General features: G+C 48.2%; 2 protein-coding genes across 2 annotated transcripts; both read left to right on the top strand.

Annotated features, from left to right (window-relative positions):
* Window positions 1-1,527: 1,527 nt before the first annotated feature.
* Window positions 1,528-4,365, top strand: FSST1_011297 (alkaline-phosphatase-like protein; the record flags this gene model as incomplete). Its single annotated transcript, XM_083234415.1, has 3 exons — window positions 1,528-1,757; window positions 1,833-2,074; window positions 2,126-4,365. 3 exons carry the CDS (start codon window positions 1,528-1,530, stop codon window positions 4,363-4,365), a joined length of 2,712 nt encoding a protein of 903 aa, XP_083080993.1.
* Window positions 4,366-6,507: 2,142 nt separating this feature from the next.
* Window positions 6,508-11,601, top strand: FSST1_011298 (inositol polyphosphate kinase domain-containing protein; the record flags this gene model as incomplete). Its single annotated transcript, XM_083234416.1, has 5 exons — window positions 6,508-7,618; window positions 7,692-7,838; window positions 7,896-7,917; window positions 8,025-11,345; window positions 11,400-11,601. 5 exons carry the CDS (start codon window positions 6,508-6,510, stop codon window positions 11,599-11,601), a joined length of 4,803 nt encoding a protein of 1,600 aa, XP_083080994.1.
* Between the last annotated feature and the right edge of the window lie 8,982 nt (window positions 11,602-20,583).

The following is a 20,583-nucleotide window of genomic DNA, read 5'->3' on the forward strand; positions in this document are numbered from 1 at the left end:
CACCAGTGATGCCCGCTTGCGCTCAGCGATGGAGGCTGCTCTGCGTGATGCTGGATCCATCTCCAAAAATTTACAATTTTTGGCGGTGACTGACGGCAGTATTTCTAACACAGAGTTGAAGAAAATATTTACACCTATTGACTACCAAGAACTTGACTTTGCAACGACTCACAGTTTTTCTAAATACTTTATATCCACTAGACAAGAATGAAATCTCAGTGTATGTGATGATTATATTACTTTATATCAAAGATTTCCTCTGACGGTAAATTGAGCCTCGACTCACTCGAGCTATAGTGTACGAACTAATTTGTCAGCTTGATCGTCGCGAATGCAGCATCACGTCAAGTCCAGAAGAGCCTTTTACTAACCCAGTTTGACAGTTTCTTACACAGGGTCCTATTACCTGGCAGGCAACGACGGTAAGCCATGGCGTACGACATGGAGGCTGGAATTCTGGAGATCAATCGAGGATCTGGACTGAAATAGATCTTTGACGAAATCGGACCCTGCTCCTTTGGCTTCAATTCGACCCCTATGAGGTCAAATCAATTGATCTATACGCGCTTGGTAAAGCTCGGTTATACAGTAAGGCTGCGAGAATGCCCAGTACACATGCCTGGGCCCCAATGGCGGCACGGCTTAACCGATGTAGTACTCGTTGATCAATATTCCCAAGACAAGTTTTTGGATAGCATGTTTGTGACACCATGAGTTGCCAAGGATATGGAGGTCAAGGCAGGGGGCATTGCTCGTATATACTGTAGCCATCCTTACGTACGTGAGCGGGCTTGGCAGGGAAGGGAGTTGAATGTGTGAATCTGTTGGTGAGCGTGAGTATGAAGTGAGGGATCAATCATTGGATGGGATGATCGAAATATCAGCGTTTGCTTCATCATTGCGTGCGTCGTACTGCAAAAACAATGGACATCCCTTCACCTCTCCTTCTATTCATAGCATGGAAACGACAGGTTCTCCATGCACCTGAGAATGATCTACCTAACGCGACCCCACCATTCTTTGACAATTCTTGGACATCCTTGTCCAGCCGTCAGCCAAGACACAGTAAGAGATGGAATGGAAACACTATGTAAGACTTTAATCTTTGACGGGACTCTAGTATTAGTCAGGACCGGGCAGCGACATGGACTTGTACAGTGTCACTAAGCTTTACGGTTCACTCCACCTGCAGCGCAACACGCGACCACATACCAACCCTAGGTAATTCCATTTATACGTACTGTACAGTACGTTGTCTCTGGTATTTGAGGGGTGAGGTTTTGCAAGGGGTGATGAGGGGGGTTGCGTGTCGCTCTGTTTCACTTCAATCCGAAACTGGGGCTGGGGCTAGTAGATGTCTGTTCCTTCAGCTACAAACTAATGATGCTTGCTTGCCTCGTATATCTGACAAAAAGTCTTATGTCCGCTTGGCTTTTGACTAGACCTGACCTTGTTCCTTCCCTCTTCTCCATCTCCATCTTCCTACTTTGACTTCATCTCATCTGACCATGGTGAGATAGGCTCAACATGTCTTCAACCGTCTCATATCTTTTTGCCGTCTACTTTGTATCAATACTATCTGCCAAGTTATTACATTTGTATATCCACATCCACTCGATTGCCGTCATTGACTTCATTGTCTACCTACCGACCTTTTTTCTTCAAGATGTCTTTTTAGTTCTCTTGGGCCGTTTGTTATTGCGTCGAGAGCGAACAATTGCTTCCTTTGCTGGTTATTTTCTTGGTTGCATTCTCACGTAAGTCTTTCCATCTCCATTCATACCGCTCTATGACGTCTCATTGGTTCTGTCGCTAACGGTTGGCGCATACAGTCTAATAACATTCGTTGCTGCTGCATCCGAACTCGGCTTCCACTACAGAACAGGCGGCGAAGTCGAATGGAGTGACGCTGGTGATTTTGCCAATGATGAAGGTCTCAATGTTCTCGTTAGCGAAAGCAGCAGTGTGGTGGTTTCTGCATTGATTATTCTCATTGTCTCGTGGTTCCCTCAAAATTACCTCTACCGAACCGTTGGCAACGTGGTAACTGGCCTCGGAAAGCGCATTGCTTCGGGTATGTTGTTCTGTTACCCTATCAAAACTGCTGACGTTTAACATTCAAAAGTATCGAGACATATACGGAGAAAGATTCGTCCCCAAACCCAAAATCAGCATGATCCTGAAAACGCCGAACCCTTCCTTCATCGCACCAACAGCGGAGAGTCTCTTCCTAGCACTGGCAATGCATCGCCCAACCCGAGCTACGAAGGAGAAGAGAAGGATTCAGAGGAAGGCGCATCACCAAAGCGACGCATGTGTGCTTTTATTCCGTCTTGGATCATCACGACTTCAATCATCCTCTTTATTAGTATAACCACCATCGTTCGACCTGACCAACCTTACAACCACATGGCAAGCAGCTTACCGTGGCGATTACTCGATTCGGTCAAACCCAAATTTGGTCTCTGCGCTTCTCAAAACGAATGGCCTCTCAAGGAACTCACTGAACAGTCCAAGTGGATTGCCCCCAAGGGTGATTTCAAGGGCTGGGCGCCCAGCAAAATCAACAATGACTTTGTCAAGACCTACAGAGATAACCCTCCTAAATGGTTGCCTAGTCCTATTCCCAATGGATTCCTTAAATGGGACACTGAACGATACAAAAACGAGACTGATAAGAAGGATGGTCCTAGTGACACATGCCCAAACACCTTGCAAGATCGGGGATTTTATAATCCTGTCAACGACCCTATGCGAATTACTAACCTTGACCAAGAAATCATTGCTCCCATCCAAGAGGCATTACACAACAGCTCTGTCAAGATCCGTCACGTTGCTCTCATCCTCATGGAGAGTATGCGTGAAGAACTCTTCCCACTTCAACAGGGCAGCGACATGCACCGCATCATCATGGAATCGCATCAAGAAAAGCTTAGAGACGAAATCAACAGTCGCGTGTCACGCTTGACACCAAACTTTGAGAGAATTACAGGAAAACCTGGCAACTATGCAAGCTCAAATGGTACTGCTTACACTCGACCCGAAAACATAGCCTGGAAGGACCAGGACAAGCCTGGGTTTGGTGGTATCAACGTTGTAGGAGGTCTTACTACCAGCAGCGTCTCGACTAAGAGTCTCGCTGCAGCCCATTGTGGCGCGTGGCCCATGGCCGTCAACATGTTCGAAGAGGCCGAACTCGAGAGCTATCAGCCCTGCCTTCCCCAAGTTCTCGAACTATTCAACAAGGTCAAAGCCAACCAGACTGAAAAGCGACAGTGGTGGGGATCGAAACAATGGTGGGGAACAAGTGGAAGTCAGCAAGCCAAGTTCCACGAGTACAAATGGAAGCCCGCATTCTTCCAAGCGGTTACAGACTCCTATGACCGACAGGACAAGTTTGACGCCAAGATCGGATTCGATTTCAAGGTCACGAAGCCAAAGCTCGATGAAGAGGCCCTCAGCAACCCCGAGATGGAAGAGATCAACTATTTTGGATATCCCGAGACAGATCTGAAGGAGCACATCAGGAAGTACATCAGCGATGGATTGGCCGAGAACAAGCGCCTCTTCATGTCGCACTTTACTAGCACAACTCATCATCCTTGGGGCGTGCCTAAATGGTTCGAAACTGAGAAGTACATGGGCAAGGAGGGCGGCCGACACCAAGATTTTGACAAATACCTCAACACCATTCGCTTCACTGACACCTGGCTCGGTGAGCTGATGCAGATGTTTGAGGACGCTGGAATCGCAGACGAAACCCTCGTTGTATTTGTTGGTGACCACGGGCAAGCGTTCAAGGAGGATTTCTCCAAGACGGGTACCTACGAAAACCGCCACATCAGCAACTTCCGAGTCCCTATTTCCTTCCGTCACCCTGCCATCCCTCGCGTCCAATACGAGGCCAATGTTACCTCCATCTCTATCCTCCCTACTGTTCTTGACCTCCTTGTCAACTCAGGATCGTTGAACCAGGAAGACTCCGCCATCGCATCCGACCTCGCCAATGATTACGAAGGTCAATCCCTTATTAGACAATACCAAAAGACCAAAGACGGCCGCCGTGCTTGGAACTTTGGGCTTATCAACCCGGGTGGCGGCATGCTCACAGTCACATCGGCTGACGCACCGTGGCGACTGGCAGTTCCTCTAAAGAAGGACCTCGAATACACATTTACAGATCTTAGCAAAGATCCGCTCGAGCTAGATGCTCTAGACAAGTGGACCATCAAGTCTATGATTAAGGCAGTGAAGCGCCAGTACGGCGATGAAGCCGCGAACTGGGTGCGAGAAGCTGACGAGGTTGCCCACTGGTGGGCTCTCGAGCGAAGACGACTTTGGGGATACAACCCCAACGAGGACTAGATGATTATTTTTGTTTTTATACTTATGAAATGATGCATTGGGTATCTCCCTGGCTTTGGGGATTTTGGGAAATTGGCTTTTTGCGTATACCATGGCCCATATGTACAGCATATACATTAAAGGGAAAGGCTCCCTCGGAAAGGGTTGATTTTGGGTTGTGCTACCTACACCATAGATTTTCAATTTTTTTTAGCATGATATCGTCCTTGACTGAAACTGTGAAACAATACAGTGTACTCAAATATGAAACCATCCGTCCAGTTGCTGGGCAATCAGGTTGAAACCTGATTGTTATTATCACCTCGAGACGAAACATTTATGCACATCTCACTTAGACCATGCGTTTCAGGGATATTCATTAGACTTGGACCTATACACTGTACATGGGGTAGTCTTGGCGATGTATGTTGGATCGGTTCTGCAGGTGCATATTGCTTACCAAAGAGGCGTTACTCGTGGCTAGAGAGGCCGAACGATAGAACGGCTGCAGGGGTATCGGTAGTTGAACAAATAGTCTTTAGGGTAGGATGCCTAGATGCGTAGATAAGATGGAATTCCGTCCCTCTGAAACTAGTGGCAATGGCGTATCTAGGCCAAGTGACTCGAAAATAACAGTTGAGAAGAAGTGACCAGGTGCTCTTTGCAAGTTATCAAGATATCAAGATCTGGTATTCATCTCAGACACATTCAGATTGGAAGTTTGTTGCCGACCTCAACTTATGTCCCCTCAAGTCACCAAAAACGGAAATCTCGACTTACCGTGGCCAACTTCCACAACTTGTTCATCTAATAACAAACCTCAATTCGAGCATGCCCCTTTCGATCTCGTTCTGATTGCCGTGTGCCTGAAACTATAACAACAGATGATGCCACTGGACCTGCCTGCAGGTGTTCTCAAGGGTTGATGCTTCTTGCTATTGTCATGTGGTGCATGAACGCAGTCTTTTTCTTAAGAGCTTGCATGTTTACTGTATAGAAACACAGCCTAATATGTCTCTGCATGTATGTGTATGGTGATGTTTAGTCTAGGCCTAAAAGATTTACAAGAAAAGCTTGGAAGCGCCATCTCCACTATCACGGATAGAGATGTCCTCCACTCCCCAGATGGCCCCATCACGAACCCCGCCATCAGTCAATAAAGAAATCTATTGACAACCATGGAGCAGTTGCTGCTTCGTATATGCCATTGAAATAAAAGACTTTATGAGAATGATCTACACGATATAGTATTTAGAAATAAACTTGGAAGTTTGCAGCAAGTGATGTCTATGTTTGCTCGCTACGAGTATTGCTAGCCTCTTATAAAGGCCCTTGTCTTGTTAGCTCAGCTGCAATCCAGTTGTCAGTCCTAAACACCGACATCTTGTATGTAAGAGCGATCCTTCGCGCTTGCGTCATTGAACAGTCGATCTTGGAGCTTTGTTGCTGCAGGACGAACAAAAGGGAAAGACCCTAGCCCCATCACCTGGTGACTTGCAGCAATATGAAGCGTTGAGAAGGTACAATTAGCAGTGTTAGTACCTAACGAGATGGCGGCGCAGCACCCGCATCACATTCTTCTGAGCACCAAACATGGTAACGGCCCAATTCAAACTAAGACAAAAGACAGGTCATCATTGAGCCTGACATTGTTGTCTTTTGTGAGCATAATATAAACCCATTTCATCTCGCTTCCATGTATTAGGGAAAACTGTTTCACCTTTCATAAAACCGTGGACAAAGACAGAGTTGAGACGCGTCCAAGACAGTATTGAGGATATCGAAAAACGTCTGAAGCCCGCTTTATTCTGTCTGCAAGCAATTTAGGTCGATAACCCCCAAAAAGATACCAATAAACGGGTGTTCAACGACGTCAGACATTCCACAAGCTCGTGGCTACAATCTATTGCCAAACGCAGTCTCCAATCGATATACTCAACCAAGCTTGACAGCACGAATCAATTGACAGCAGGGTTTTAATACATTCAATCGGAGTCGCTTTCAAGAAAATACGTACATGAACTGCAGAGGATAAGCAGCAACACGCAGGCCATCCAACAAGAAGGATACTGCACTGTATCAATTGATACCATCCATATCATCCGCATACGATCTTACCTTGGCTCACTTTATCTATTGCGGAGGCTCTAAACGGCCGACACCATGATCAACCCACCGGACACAAATCTTGTTAGCACTGCCAATTCCGATCAATGCCCAGAAAAAGCACCAACACAAACACAGACACAGGTGCAAGGTCAAGAAAAAGCTGCACCCGGACCTTTGACTAGCCCCTCTACCTCCGCCTCCGGCGAACCTTCCGCCGCCGACTTTTCCACCTCACCTCGCCGCTCCAATCCACACTCTCTTTCTCCTACATCGGCCCTCGCTTTTGGTTACGTACCTGCTGAGCAGCATCAAATACAGGCCAAACCGCCTCGCCAAGCTCGTGCTCTCTCTTACTCATCAGCGTCGCTTCTCGCCAATTCTTTTGCTGCTGCTGCCACTAGGAAGAGTCGCGGTGCCGAGCCTGTTACCAGAGAGTCATACGCACGCCGGTCTAGTTTCACGACAGCCCCAAACTCAACAACGGCTGTCTCGTCCTTGCCAATTAAGAACCCCCGAGCTCTTGAAAATACTCGCCACGAGTCCATGACCTCAGATACCGCCGCCGAAGATCAGGTGTTGACCGATTCGCAACTTTCAGACGAACCCCACCACCAGCGAACCCGCTTACCGTCTGCCATCGAGAGTTCTCACACCGTCTCGTCCGAAATTCCTACCGCCACAAACAACCGCTTTTCTTCTTCCTCAGACCTTCAATCTCGAAGGCTTTCGGGGACATCCATCTACTCTCTTGCATCCGCCCGCGGCGTCCTCAGTGGTTCATCGTCAGCTCAAGGATCAGAGTTGGGAACCCCACCACGATCTGTGCCTGGATTTCTGTCAACGAGCATAAATACAGGGATAGTACAGTCTGAAGCCGAAGTTTCCAACGTTACTGTCACTACTTCAAGTCTTCAAGCAGGCCAAACGGCCGTAGGAAATCCCAACCAGCACAACCTGACTGCCCGAGATCACAATTCGCAGCCACTTGACTTTACGAAAAGAGCCATCCGTCACGACAACATGCAGAACGCTACATCCGGCCTGCGCAACCAGGGGCCTGACCGATCTCGCAGTCGAGCCAAAAGACGCTTCAGCGGAAGTACAGCGACCAGCAGCCACAGCCCGAGTAGTGATCGGGCTCCCCAGCATCGGGAGAGAGAAGAGGGTAGGTTGATGTATCCTGTACTTGAGATGGTTGCAGGGCGAAGGGCTTGATCACAGTATCTAACTTGCTGCAGTGAAACCATCGCGATATGGCGTAATTGGCGTGTGCGCTCTCGATATCAAGGCCAGAAGTAAACCCAGCCGAAACATTCTGAACCGACTTATCGCCAATAGAGAATTCGATGTGGTCGTTTTTGGTGACAAGGTTATCCTCGATGAAGGTGAGAATCACATGAAACTCTGAATTTCAATAGCAGAACTAATCTATTTGTTTTCAGAGGTTGAGAATTGGCCTATATGGTAAGTCAATTCCACTCTCGGTGAGCTGAAGTAGCATAGTGGGGTGCATCTTCATGCTGCAAGAGGCACGTGCCGAATTACCCAAATAGACCACTGACACCAGACAGCGATTATCTCATTTCTTTCTACTCAGATGGATTCCCATTAGACAAGGCGATTGCGTACGTCAAGGCACGAAAGCCTTTTTGCGTCAACGATGTCCCAATGCAGCAACTTCTGTGGGACCGTCGCCTGTGCCTTCACTTACTCGACAAGATCAATGTCCGAACACCAAAGCGTGTCGAGGTCACTCGTGATGGCGGTCCTGCATATCTCACACCAGAGATGTCCAAGCACATCAAGGAAATCTCTGGAGTTTCTCTCGATTCTCTCGACCCTCAGCAAGTACCGCCTCCTCAAAAGGTGGAATTGATCGATGATGGCAACACAATCAGTGTCGATGGCCAAACGTTGAGAAAGCCTTTTGTCGAGAAACCAACCAGCGGAGAAGACCACAATATCATCATTTACTTCCCCAGTGAGGATGGTGGTGGTGCTCGGAAGCTCTTCCGAAAGATTGGAAACAAAAGTTCTGACTACATCCAAGAACTCAACGTGCCTAGAGCTATTACGGAACCTGACAGCAGCTACATCTACGAAAGCTTTATGCAAGTTGACAATGCTGAAGATGTCAAGGCCTACACTGTTGGTCCGAGCTACTGTCACGCAGAGACTCGAAAGAGTCCGGTCGTAGACGGCGTGGTGCGAAGAAACACTCATGGTAAAGAGTTGCGATATGTCACAGCTCTTGGTACCGAAGAAAAGGAAATGGCCAGCAAGATTTCTACGGCATTCGGGCAGAGAGTCTGCGGTTTCGACATGTTGCGAGCGTCAGGAAAGAGTTATGTCATTGATGTCAATGGCTGGAGTTTCGTGAAAGACAACGATGACTACTACAACCATTGTTCCAGTATCCTTAAGGATCTTTTCATCAAGGAGAAATTGCGACGTGGTGGTGTCACCCCCCCTATGCCCTCGCCTGCGCCATCAGAATCGGGAACCGACCCGTTCACTCGAGCATCCAATGCGTTCAAGGACCGAGAGCAACAAAGTCAACCTGGAACTAATGGCGTCAGGACAAGCATAGCATCAATCCCGGCTACGGATTCGCAACCCGACGATACATCGCGCCGTGCAACAAGCGGCACGGTCACTCCTTTGATGCCCACAGACACTGGACTACCTTCGAAAGCACAGAGTTCTTCTGCAACACCAGTGATCCCAACTACCCCTACCGATGTGAGCTTGCCAGGCATTTTGTCCGCCCCCACAGTACCACAGAGCGCTATCGCGGACCCCTCAGCAGAAGACACACCTGCTGTGTCTGAGCCTCCTCTGCCGACACACTCCTGGAAGTTGAAGGGCATGGTTTCAGTGATTAGACATGCAGATCGCACACCTAAGCAGAAGTACAAGTTCACTTTCCACTCAGAACCCTTTATTGCACTTCTGAAGGGCCACCAGGAAGAAGTGTTGTTGATTGGAGAAGCAGCCCTTGGCAGTGTCATCCAGGCAGTCGACTTGGCCTATGAGCAGGGGATTGAGGATCGTGCTAAGCTTAGATCTCTCCGCAACGTCCTTGTCAAGAAGGGAAGCTGGCCAGGCACTAAAATCCAGATCAAGCCAATGTTCAGGAAGAAGAAGACAGAACCGTCCGCCATTAGCGAGGAACTTGTCGCCATGACGGAGAAGGAGAATGGCAAATCTGATGAGGGAGGTGACTCATCAAAAGAAGACAAGCCCTCTGGAGCACCAAAACGACAAGATTCTCTTTCTGGTGTCACAATGTCCAAGTTCACGGCTGCCGAGGAGAGGTTGGTTCTCGACAAACTGCAGCTCATCGTCAAATGGGGAGGCGAACCAACACACTCGGCCCGATATCAGGCCCAAGAACTCGGCGAGAACATGCGCAACGATCTCATGCTCCTGAATAGGGACATTTTGGATGAGGTTCATGTTTTCAGCAGTTCTGAGAGGCGTGTAACAACCAGTGCCCAGATCTGGGCCGCTTCGTTCCTGGGTAAGAAAGATATTGCAGAAGACTTTATCACAATTCGCAAAGATCTGTTGGACGACTCCAATGCTGCCAAAGATGAAATGGACAAGGTGAAGAAGAAGCTCAAGGGTCTTCTCCGCAAGGGTAACGAGCGTCCCGCGCAATTCACCTGGCCGGAAAACATGCCTGAACCCTCAGAGGTACAGACGAGAGTTGTGCAGCTGATGAAATTCCACCGGCGTGTAATGGATCACAACTACAAGAAGCTATGCAGCGGTGCCGTCACGTCGCTAAATGCTATCTCGAATCCCAGTACTGAAAAGTTGTCCGGCGATAATTCGAGCTCATCCATCGCATCATCAATGTCACAGGCAAACACCATCAATCAAATCCAGTCACGATGGTGCTGTGGCGAAGACGCTGAGCTGTTCCGAGAGCGATGGGAGAAATTGTTCCAGGAATTCTGCGATGGTGATAAGGTTGACCCGAGCAAAATATCGGAACTTTACGACACCATGAAATTTGATGCGTTGCACAACCGCCAGTTCCTGGAGTGGGTGTACACGCCACCTAACCACATGTTGGATGAGTACACAGCTACCGGCACCAAAGAAGGCAAGCCAAAAGAGTCTGAAGATGGCAAGTCCATCGATGAGAAAACTGACAAGAGTCATCAAAACTCGCCTGAAGGCTCAGACAAGGTGGATGCTGGAAGCCGATCGGCCTCGGTCAAGAAGTTGTTTAGAAGACGATCGTTCCTTAACAATCTACGACACTTCAACGAGGAGGCACCACCAGAGCAATACTTCCGCCTTTACAAGGGAACGAAGCAGACTGCGTCCCAGACAGACGCCCAAAACGAGCCCCTACAAGAGCTTTACCGCCTTGCCAAGGTCTTGTTCGACTTTATTTGTCCTCAGGAATATGGTATCTCTGATAGTGAGAAACTCGAGATTGGCTTACTTACATCTTTGCCTCTCCTCAAGGAGATTGTGCAGGACCTGGAGGAGATGCAGGCTTCAGACGACGCCAAGTCCTTCTTCTACTTTACCAAGGAGTCACACATCTACACGTTGCTGAACTGCATCATCGAGGGAGGTGTTGAGACCAAGATTAAGCGCAGCACTATTCCCGAGCTTGACTATCTTTCTCAGATATGCTTTGAGCTTTACGAAGCTGAGATGAAAACGGCAGGCGATGGTTCGTCGCCTCATAACGCCCCCACGTTTACATACAGTATTCGTATTACCATCAGCCCTGGGTGCCACGTCTTTGATCCCTTGCATGTTCAACTCGACAGTCGACACTGCATCGGATGTGCCCCCCGGCGTAGTCTGACGCCACATGCAGATTGGTTGCAGGTTATCAAGACACTTCGAGCCAAATTCAACCAGTAAGTCCCGCACGATTGCTCGTCACATGAATTTCCACTAATACATTCTTGCAGGGTCAAACTACCAAAAACGTTCCTCGCAGTCAACTTGTCCGATGCCTTCACATTTGAGGACCTCGAGCGGCAAGGGAGCGACAGCGATGTGTTGGAGATGAAGGCTGCGCCGTCGAGAGGCTTAACCGACCAGCCCAAGTCCCCCGGACAAGAGGGCTCGGAGGATCTTGCAACTGGTGCCGGTGAAGTAATGATCTCCTAGCACCAGGAAGTAAGCCCGAGAAGAAGAGCGGAGGGCATTTGTCTTATTTGACAGAACATGCGCCGTGATACCAAGTCTTTACATTGGAGGCTTGCTTAACACTGAGTAATCATATGATTGTGTGTGTGTGCTACCCTTGTCAGTATTGTGACGACTTGATGAGAACTCATAGGTTTACTGTCACTCTTTTCTAAAAACTACAGATAGACGTTGATATCAATATCCAGGCTAATAAAAGCAACCCACTTATGGGCTCGTATCATTGAAAATGACTTGACATGTGAAGATAGTCCCATACTCTCACGTAAACTTATGTCGTTACATTGCAGACGCTCCATCGGGTTAATGAGCTTTTCACATGGAGCAATGTTCTCAATAATGAGACTGTGTTAGTTAACCTTTAAACCTTTCATCGGGCTATTTTTTTCTCCGAGCTCGGCATCAATCCCCAAGTAGAACCCCCCTGAATGAGGAACCAAGGGTATGGACTCGGTACGCAAAAAAAAGGCTCAAGCCTCGAACCCCACGAACCAGGAATCTGGGTCGCAATTGTCACCTTGAGAATTTCGATTCCATGTCCTGAAACCTGCTCCGGAGCTGTGGGTAGACAGCAACTCGCTTCTTTCAGGGGAATACGAACAAGTGATACGGGCAATGCTGTGCGCATGTCCGTATGTGGTGTCGTTAACTTCCAGCCTCGCATGAAGAAAATTGTTGCATGGGATGTTGATGACGATCGAATTGTGGAGGCTCCGCACGACAAGGACCACGGTCCTTTGATTATACTAGGAACCAGTTCGACATGTGTTCTGGAATTTGTGGGCTCTTATGGTAACTTCTCTTAGACCTACTGAAATATCTCGTCTCGCATGATACACAAGCCCTGAACTTCTTGGCTGAATTCAGGCCAAGAGCGTCAAGAATATTTAGCAATGTGAGGCTTGCGACAGAGGTTCCATGTTCAATAGTTAGCTTCCGATACCAATCTTATCTGTGATTGGTAGATATAAGCATCAGACGTCTCTACACAACGTATGAGCAAACGCGAGACAGGGGTTCATGGATAGAGTTTAAGTGAGGCAATTGAAGAATCCCAGGCCCAGGCTACTGGGTAGCAGAAAAAATTGCCTCCTAAATCTTAGGATACAAAAATAAGTAGTCTAAGACCTATAGCATAAGGGGCATAAAGTGAACTGCTAATTTCGTCTCTTATGCTTCCAGCGGTCAATTTTTCTGATACCCTGAGGCCAGACTTCATTGGCAAACATGAAAAAAAACAGCTATGGGGCCTCATCACTTATTGTAGACGACGTCACTTGACCACAAACGGTTCAAGACAGCGGGTTTAAAGCCTGATACGGGAAGCACTCCGCCGAAAGCTCAGAGACAAAAGAGACACATGCAGATGGGAAATGTGATGCCGATATCCCCGGCAGATGGTGCACTAGGTGGCAAGCACTCAAGACCAGACGAAGAACCATGTAAGTAAGATTTTGACATGCACGAAGCTCCGATTGCACTTGCAACAAGTGGGGGAACGCGTGTACTTTGCGTGGTATTCGGAACCAGCATAATCGAGAGCCGTCAATCGAATCGCATCTTGCTGCTCTTTGCGACTAGCTAGGGGTTGAAACAGAGGCGAAGTGGTTGTGTAGTCCCTTTCTGGCCCAAGGTTGAACTTTGAAGTGGTAGAATGGAGCAAACTTTAAGAGCCAACGCAGTATGGCATCCTTAGCTCTGCAAATGATGCCTAGTTTCGGTTTCAGAAATGAGGTGTGTAATTGGGGCATAGGCGCCTGTTAATGAAAGCCCATGTAACTCGATCATGACATTCAACGGTCGCGGATCTTGGCTTGTGACAGCCGGGGTGCTGAGCTAGTGGCTATTTAGAAAAGGGTGGCAGGCTGCATGAAGCCTTGCAGCAAGCAACGATTTAACGACGCTCTGGGGTTTGTCGACATATCCTTGTGAGGATGGGGGGCGGTTGAAATGCCGGGTCTGCCAGATTAAGCCGGCGACGGGTAACTTGAATGTGGATGGAGACTGCGGATCATGGGTTTGCTCTCTTGAGAGGAGTAGAGGAAACTGTCTTGACTGCGCCGTGTAAGCTGTAGACCATCAGGGAGGGTCGCATGGCTCTCAAGTCAGCAGTTTTGAGCAAAGTAGTAAGAAGGTCCCCCAAAGCCAAGAAACAAGGATAAAGGTTTGAACCGGGTGATTAGAGATGGTATTCAGGCGAATCTCGTGGCGATCAATGGAGGATTCTCTGGAAGCGAAGAGACAAGGTTTGTCATGTTGTCATATACGATGAAGCGAGAACAGGCCCTGTACCTTTGATAACCAGGATGTGAGACGGTATGTATGCATCTGTTTGCAGGCAGTTGGTGTAAAAGGCTTGCCGGCCAGTTCTGTTTGTAATCTCTGAATAAGACGATGATGGTAATGCTAAGGAGAATTTTTAGATGAAAGGGGTGCGAGACGAGATTCCACGACAGGGTGAGAAGCGAACATAGTCAGAGAGGGAAGGTCCAGTAAAGCTAACGTTAACTTGTGCACGTTAGTAGTTAAGCTAAGGAAGGTGCTGTGGTTACTTCCTAACGAATTGAAGGTTCGGGTTTCAATCCGTGTAAGCGGACGGTTGTAAACGGGGGAAAGTGGAGGGGGATGGGGTCATCAGTAGCAGATCGAAAAAGGAAAGTGGCCGGTCGAGACAGCATCTATTCTTCTTGCCTCGGCGCATCTCGCTGAAAAGGGTCAGCACCCATCAGACCACACACAAGAGAATTTGATAATAATATCTTGCCCGATTTTGTTCTGCCTGCTTGGATGTAACTTTGACGAGAGAAAATAGCCGAATGATCAGTATCAAAGGAAACGAGCATGTCGGGAAGAATATCAACAATGTTGACTGTGACTTTGACTGTTGTTAGATTGGCTCCACAAACACGCAGAAAAGAAAGAGAAATGATTACTCTACACGCGGTTAATACTGTCATAGAGCGGGATGAGTTTGCCGACCTACATATGAGCCGAGGCGGTCGGTGAGGCTCAACATCGTCATGAATCCAGGTATCGGTATGGGGTCCACGAGTTGCAAGGATAACTGGCCACGCCTCTCATCTCGATACTGCGGTCAAAATTAACCCCTCTTAACGTGGTTTGTATATCCGAGAAACGAGCAATCAGTAGACATAACAAAGCGGAAGCTAATTATGCAACAGAACGAAAAAGGCAGTGTAGAGACGGAGATGGGAGTTTGTCGAACGCATATGGAAATGACAAGACTTGGTAGACGGCAGCTTTACCGTTCTGAACTATATTCAAAGCCTCAACAGCATGCAGCCAAGCAAACTTTTGACATGTCAAACAACGGCTACCGTTTAACTATGCACTGAGACATAACCAACAAGCTGTTGATTCTTGTAACCTCATTGGCCACTAATTTGTATAAAGTGTTTACAGTCCTGCAGCTAAAAATGTCCAGCACACTAAAAAAGAAAGTGTTTCAGAAGTGAGTTTGGACCAACTAATAAACATATGGCGTCTGAGCGTTGGACTTGCAGGGAAAACACCAACATTTTTGTAACCACAGAAAACGAACAGACTTTGGAGCAAGGGCAGGGCTATGTGTCTTACCGCCTCATACTCACTGCGGGAGAGAGCCGATTTGGTCAACGAACAAACCATGGCAAGGCGATCAATGGCATTGGCTTGATGAATAAACTTTTACAAAGTGTTTTGCCTTGCTGTTTGAACTAGGTAGAAACCAACACCACCAACAAATAACGGTCGATTATCCGTACTGGCTTCACGACATGGAGGGCGGATATTTCTTCATCACTCCCCTGCAAAGCCCAAGCCCTTTTCTGTGCATCTATCTGGGGTTATGCCGCTTTATGTTGATCTCCCTAGCACGGCCAATACTAGTCTGAGCGATTCGGGCCTTTCCGACTACATCTGTGCCTTTGGAAGCTTTCTGTGATTCTAGTCTACGAAAGATGCAAGTGCATGAGGACTCCAAAGGCCATGTGCTTTTAGACTCTGTCACAGGTTGATCAGGCCGTTGAAGTGATGTTTGAGGGTTACATTCAGCCTCACAAAGCTGGCATATTTATCAGATCTCCCCGGAGGAGGTGTCTATTCTAGTAGTATGTAAACGTACTAAGCCGTTGGTGATACGCGAAATGTATCTGGAAGCATGACAAAGAAGGAGAGCAAACGAGACCTAGTCCGGCAACCATGGATGTGTCTTTCCATAGAGATGAGGGGCTACGTTTTGAATGGCGGGCTAAATTCCCGAAAGCCTCAATCTGGACCTCTGTTCCCGTTTATTAGCAGTATGATGGGTCATGTTATCCGTAAAGTTGAACATCTCTACTTCATTTGAGGTTCTCCGAAGGCTAGAACATCAAAGTCCCATCCAATTGCGTCGCTATAATGTCTAGCACTAGGATCATTGCCCCTTCGGTAAATATCCTATCTTGACATTGGACGAGAGGGGTCCGCTCTCTTACATCACATCCAGGGGTGAGCGGGTGAATAGGATAGGGCAGCCAAGGTGATGATGATGAATTTTCCTCATTTATCCGTACAGGTTCACGGTTACTGAAGAAGGAAGTCATGTTGAATCGTAATGACTACTAGGTTAGTAGTTAGAGAATGCCTGCTCTGTTCTGCTCTGCCTCGGCACGGCCGGTATGTTCTGGAAGCGCACTAATTGATCAGAGTCTACTAGACCAGACCAAGGTTTTAGGTTTATCTGCCGCATTCTCGGTATTGATTCCGTACGGGCATTTTTCACGATGCAGCACACTCAAAGCAGACACACACCACGCCTTCACAAGCTTTCTTCTCATGTGGTCTCAGTCTCATTATGATGCTAGGCCGTTACAGTTGACACCCCCCCTGAACCGACCCTGAATGGAGGTGTCTTAGTCTCCACCATTCCCATAATCCTGGCACAACTACATCAGTACTAAGTTGGGCTGGCTGCCCCGAGAACCTGGACACTGGACGGGGGTCTGCTCTGTCATGATGGCATGTTTGTGGCTTTTTTGGAGTATTTGGCGCTGTCTCTACAGCGTCGCAGGTGTCTCTAGCATTTAACTTTAGCCTTGTCGAGCACACCTTACTGCATCTACTGTATCGTACATATCCATAGGTACCTTAGTAGGTGCCTACAGACAGCTAAGGTAAGGTAGCTGCATTTCCATGACCTGCCTTATCTACTCCTGGCTTTCTTTCCTCATTAAATCGGCATCCCCTCAATTGGCATATCCTTCCTTCCGTGCCAGCCGTTTTCTCAAAAGTTATTTGTTCCTTCCCTTCCTTCTGCCGTTTGAATTTGTCCCCATCGGCTCCTTCCCAATCAACCCTCTGCAGCACAGCACAGCACAGCACAGCACAGCACAGCACAGCACAGTGCAGCGCATTCACTGTAATTGAATCGGCCTAGCGCGATCAAACAAGGCGAGGTACCTGCATCAGTGGATACAAGCTTCCCATGTCATAGGATCCTTACATCCACTTACTTTACCTCAGTTTCCGGTACGGGATCGTACCTGATTTACCTGGTCTGGCCTGGTCTTTTCCACTCTGCTTTACTGTCTCCTCTGTTCTTCCTATAATCTTGCTGGCTTTTCTTCAGAATCCCATACCTTGTCAGAATTACACCACCCCCCCCTCCTGTGTTAGGTTAGGTAGGCGGGTTCCTCTCTCTTTCCTCCCCCTCTTTATTCTTCTCAGTCTTCCAGAAACGTCAGGGACAGGGCTTCTTCTGCAAAACTCCAATTGTACGGGGGTCAATAGTAAAGGGAACACGACACATCTGGGATTTGGACCGATAGACCTACCTACTGGTACGGTACACCAAGACAGGTACGGTGCAACATTTTTTGGGAGACGGCAAAATATCACAAATGGCAACTGCCCTGGCATGGGGCATGTCATTCAACCAAAGACCAAAGAGGAATATAGGTAGGAAAGGAAGGGAAGAAAGGGCACGGGCATCAACTTCGTCCGTCCGTCCATCCATCCATCCACACACGACTTATCCATCCATCTGGGGCTCCTTCTCGTTGGCGGGTACTATATCACCACTGTCCCCCGGGAACCTAGCAGTGTTGTAACATTGAAGCTACAGTGCAGTACTTTATCTTACCCTACCCTGTCCTGTCTTGCATCGTCGTCGTCTCTTCAGTACCTACCAAGCTCAACCTCTCTCGCTCGGTCGCTCGCTTTGTCTCCCGTCCATCGTCCGTTTAATCTACTCCATTGGGTGCTGGCACTACCTTGTCTGGCCGGCATTTCCGCCTCCCTCGTTGCTCGCTCGTGCCTCTTCCGTCGTTTATCTCCTGGGCCCGTTACTGCAAGCCTCATCCCGGCTTTCTGTTTGACAGGCCTGCAAACGCAATCGTCATATCAGATACCCAGACTCTGCTTTTCTGCTCTCTACCTTGCCTCGCCTTGCCTGGCCTTGCAACTGCAACGACAACTGCAACTGGTACAGACACCGACAAAAGGACATTGGCATCTCTCCTCATACTCTCCCCTTCCCGCAAAGTATAAAGACCTCTGGACCTCCTCTCGTTATCTCTTGGACACACCACAACGTCTTTCACAACTACTCACCTGACCATTACTTGATCTTTCACAGCTATCATCCACTACACCCTACAACTACTCTACTGTTGCATTGCAGCAACAACATCTGACAACATCCGCCTTGATTGCCTTGACGCTCCATACTACAACTATCGTGTAAGTTCCAGAAAAGGCGGGCATGAGGTTCCTTTCACGCCGCATCCCACCTAGTTGCTTACAGCCATTTCGGGTTGTCTCATGCATGTATGCAAGGCTAATACAGTGCTCCCCAGGAACACACCCGCACCCAATCAGGCCGAATCTTTGTGAGAGGGTTCAACAATCAAGATACAGCACTGTCAACGGCATCTACACCTACTGTACCACCCACACAAAAGTCACAATTCCCGACAAAATGGCTAACGCTTGCGCCCATCAATTCCGAATGATCAAGTCGGACAACACTCTTGTCCAGTGGATATGCCAGCACTGTCGCTCTGGCCCTCACTGGATGATCTGGGAGTGCACTTATTGCAAGCTGCATCTATGCCGGCCTTGTACGCAGTCTGCTTAAGGACTTGTACACCGAGACTGTTTGTCATCCATGCGAAATCGAATCGGTGTGTTGCTGCTTGTTCATAGCAGTCGGCGGCCATGTCCTGACTAACATGACGCGAGCCTCAACACAAACGGAAAATGGATGGCTGCTTTTTTTTGGTCTCGGTGCAGGCGCACATCAATTGAGATCAAAGATGGTCTCAGTACATTTTGATTGCGCTTGGCGTTCTGCGGAACGGTAGCCCGGAGCTGGCTCTGGATGCACGGCTACTGAACCGTCACACACACCCCTTGTGTGCACCCATCCATCCATCACTCATCATCATCGCCCATCATCAAAGTACCGCGCACGAAACGTCACTTGGAATTATACTCACTGGCTTGAGTTTTTGGGCCTGGCACAGCTGGGCTGAGCCTCAAAAGGACAACACATCACACGCAGAGGACCCGACCGACCGATAGGCCGGCACCTGAAGACGAGAAGACTGTCCACGCTACGCTACCCATGGACAGACATGATACATACGCCTATCTTGATTCATGTCAGCCCGAGGTGGGGAATGGGGATTCGGCCAAGCGGTGGTTTTTGTGTCGACTTTTTTATTTTTTTGCACTGGTTTCCATGACGGAATAGCGCCCTGCACGTTCCACGTGGGAGATTCCATTCAAGGGCCACCAGGCACGTTTTTGGAAGTGTGCAGCACTAGCACCCCTCTCCCCCCCTGTTAAACCTCCATCTCACCAACGCTGGTCTCGCTTGGCCCTACATTACCCAAATGAAGTCAAGCCAAGTCTGTCTATCAACACATAAGAATGGACTCTTCAGACGTGTCAGTTCTGGGGGAGCATCCTCCAATCTACGACGCGGCTCCGAATTTCCTTTTCGGGAGATCTGATCTGTTACAGATGATCCTGACTGACCTCTATGAGCGTTTTCTCTTTTCTCTTTGACGTTTTCTTCTTGTCAATACTTGTTCGGTGTTTTTCTTTTCTTTTTCTGGTTCTGCATACAACACGGTGTTTGCTGGCTTCTTCGCCTTTTCTTTTTCTCGTTTCGCTGTCGTACCCCAGGATTGGTCTGTCTTAGCATGTCATGGCAACTTGACTGCTAAGTGGATTACGAAGGGAACAAAGAGAAACGTCTTTATGATCTCATATTATTGGAGCCAACAAAAGTTTCCATTTGGCTCACGGCGCAGGGCGATACACACTATGAATTGAACGATGCTGGGCTGGTTGGTGTTCGGGGTTGGTGTTCGGGGTTGGCGCTCGAAATAGACTGTGGCTCAAGCCAAAAAAAGATACAAGACGAATCAGGGGATATCGTCAGGCGGTTAAGGGAAAGCCAGTATTTGATTGATTTAGTTTAATGGAAAATGTTCTATCTCGGCTCACTTCTCATTTCTTTTGTGATGTTGATGATAGTCACAATCACCTTTGGCGTAGTGGATATCAACTGAATCATGAACAAGGTAGTTATTGAATTTCATTAGCACCTTCCCCAATATTTTCACCTTACCTTGTTCGTGCGGCTAACATTGGATCTTGTTAATATGAGGCTTGATTGGGCACTGCATGTACGTACCGTACCTGGGTTTACGAGGCAGCTGCCGGCTCCAACGACTGAGGTGGATGAGAAGGAAAGAACCAACATCCTGTAATCTCGCATATCGATGAAAGTCCGGCATTTCCCACGTATTGGCTGCCTGTTCTTCTACCGTCGTTCGCCTCGAGCTCGTATCAAGACCCTGCCTTGGATCTTACACCTACAATGCATCACCATTTACGGATACTGTAACTTTGCATCACACTTCTCCTCCTCTTCTAGCACCTCGCGCTCGG

This window comes from Fusarium sambucinum, chromosome III (genome assembly GCF_050947815.1).
Source record: "Fusarium sambucinum isolate potato_lamoka chromosome III, whole genome shotgun sequence".
NCBI lineage: Eukaryota > Fungi > Ascomycota > Sordariomycetes > Hypocreales > Nectriaceae > Fusarium > Fusarium sambucinum.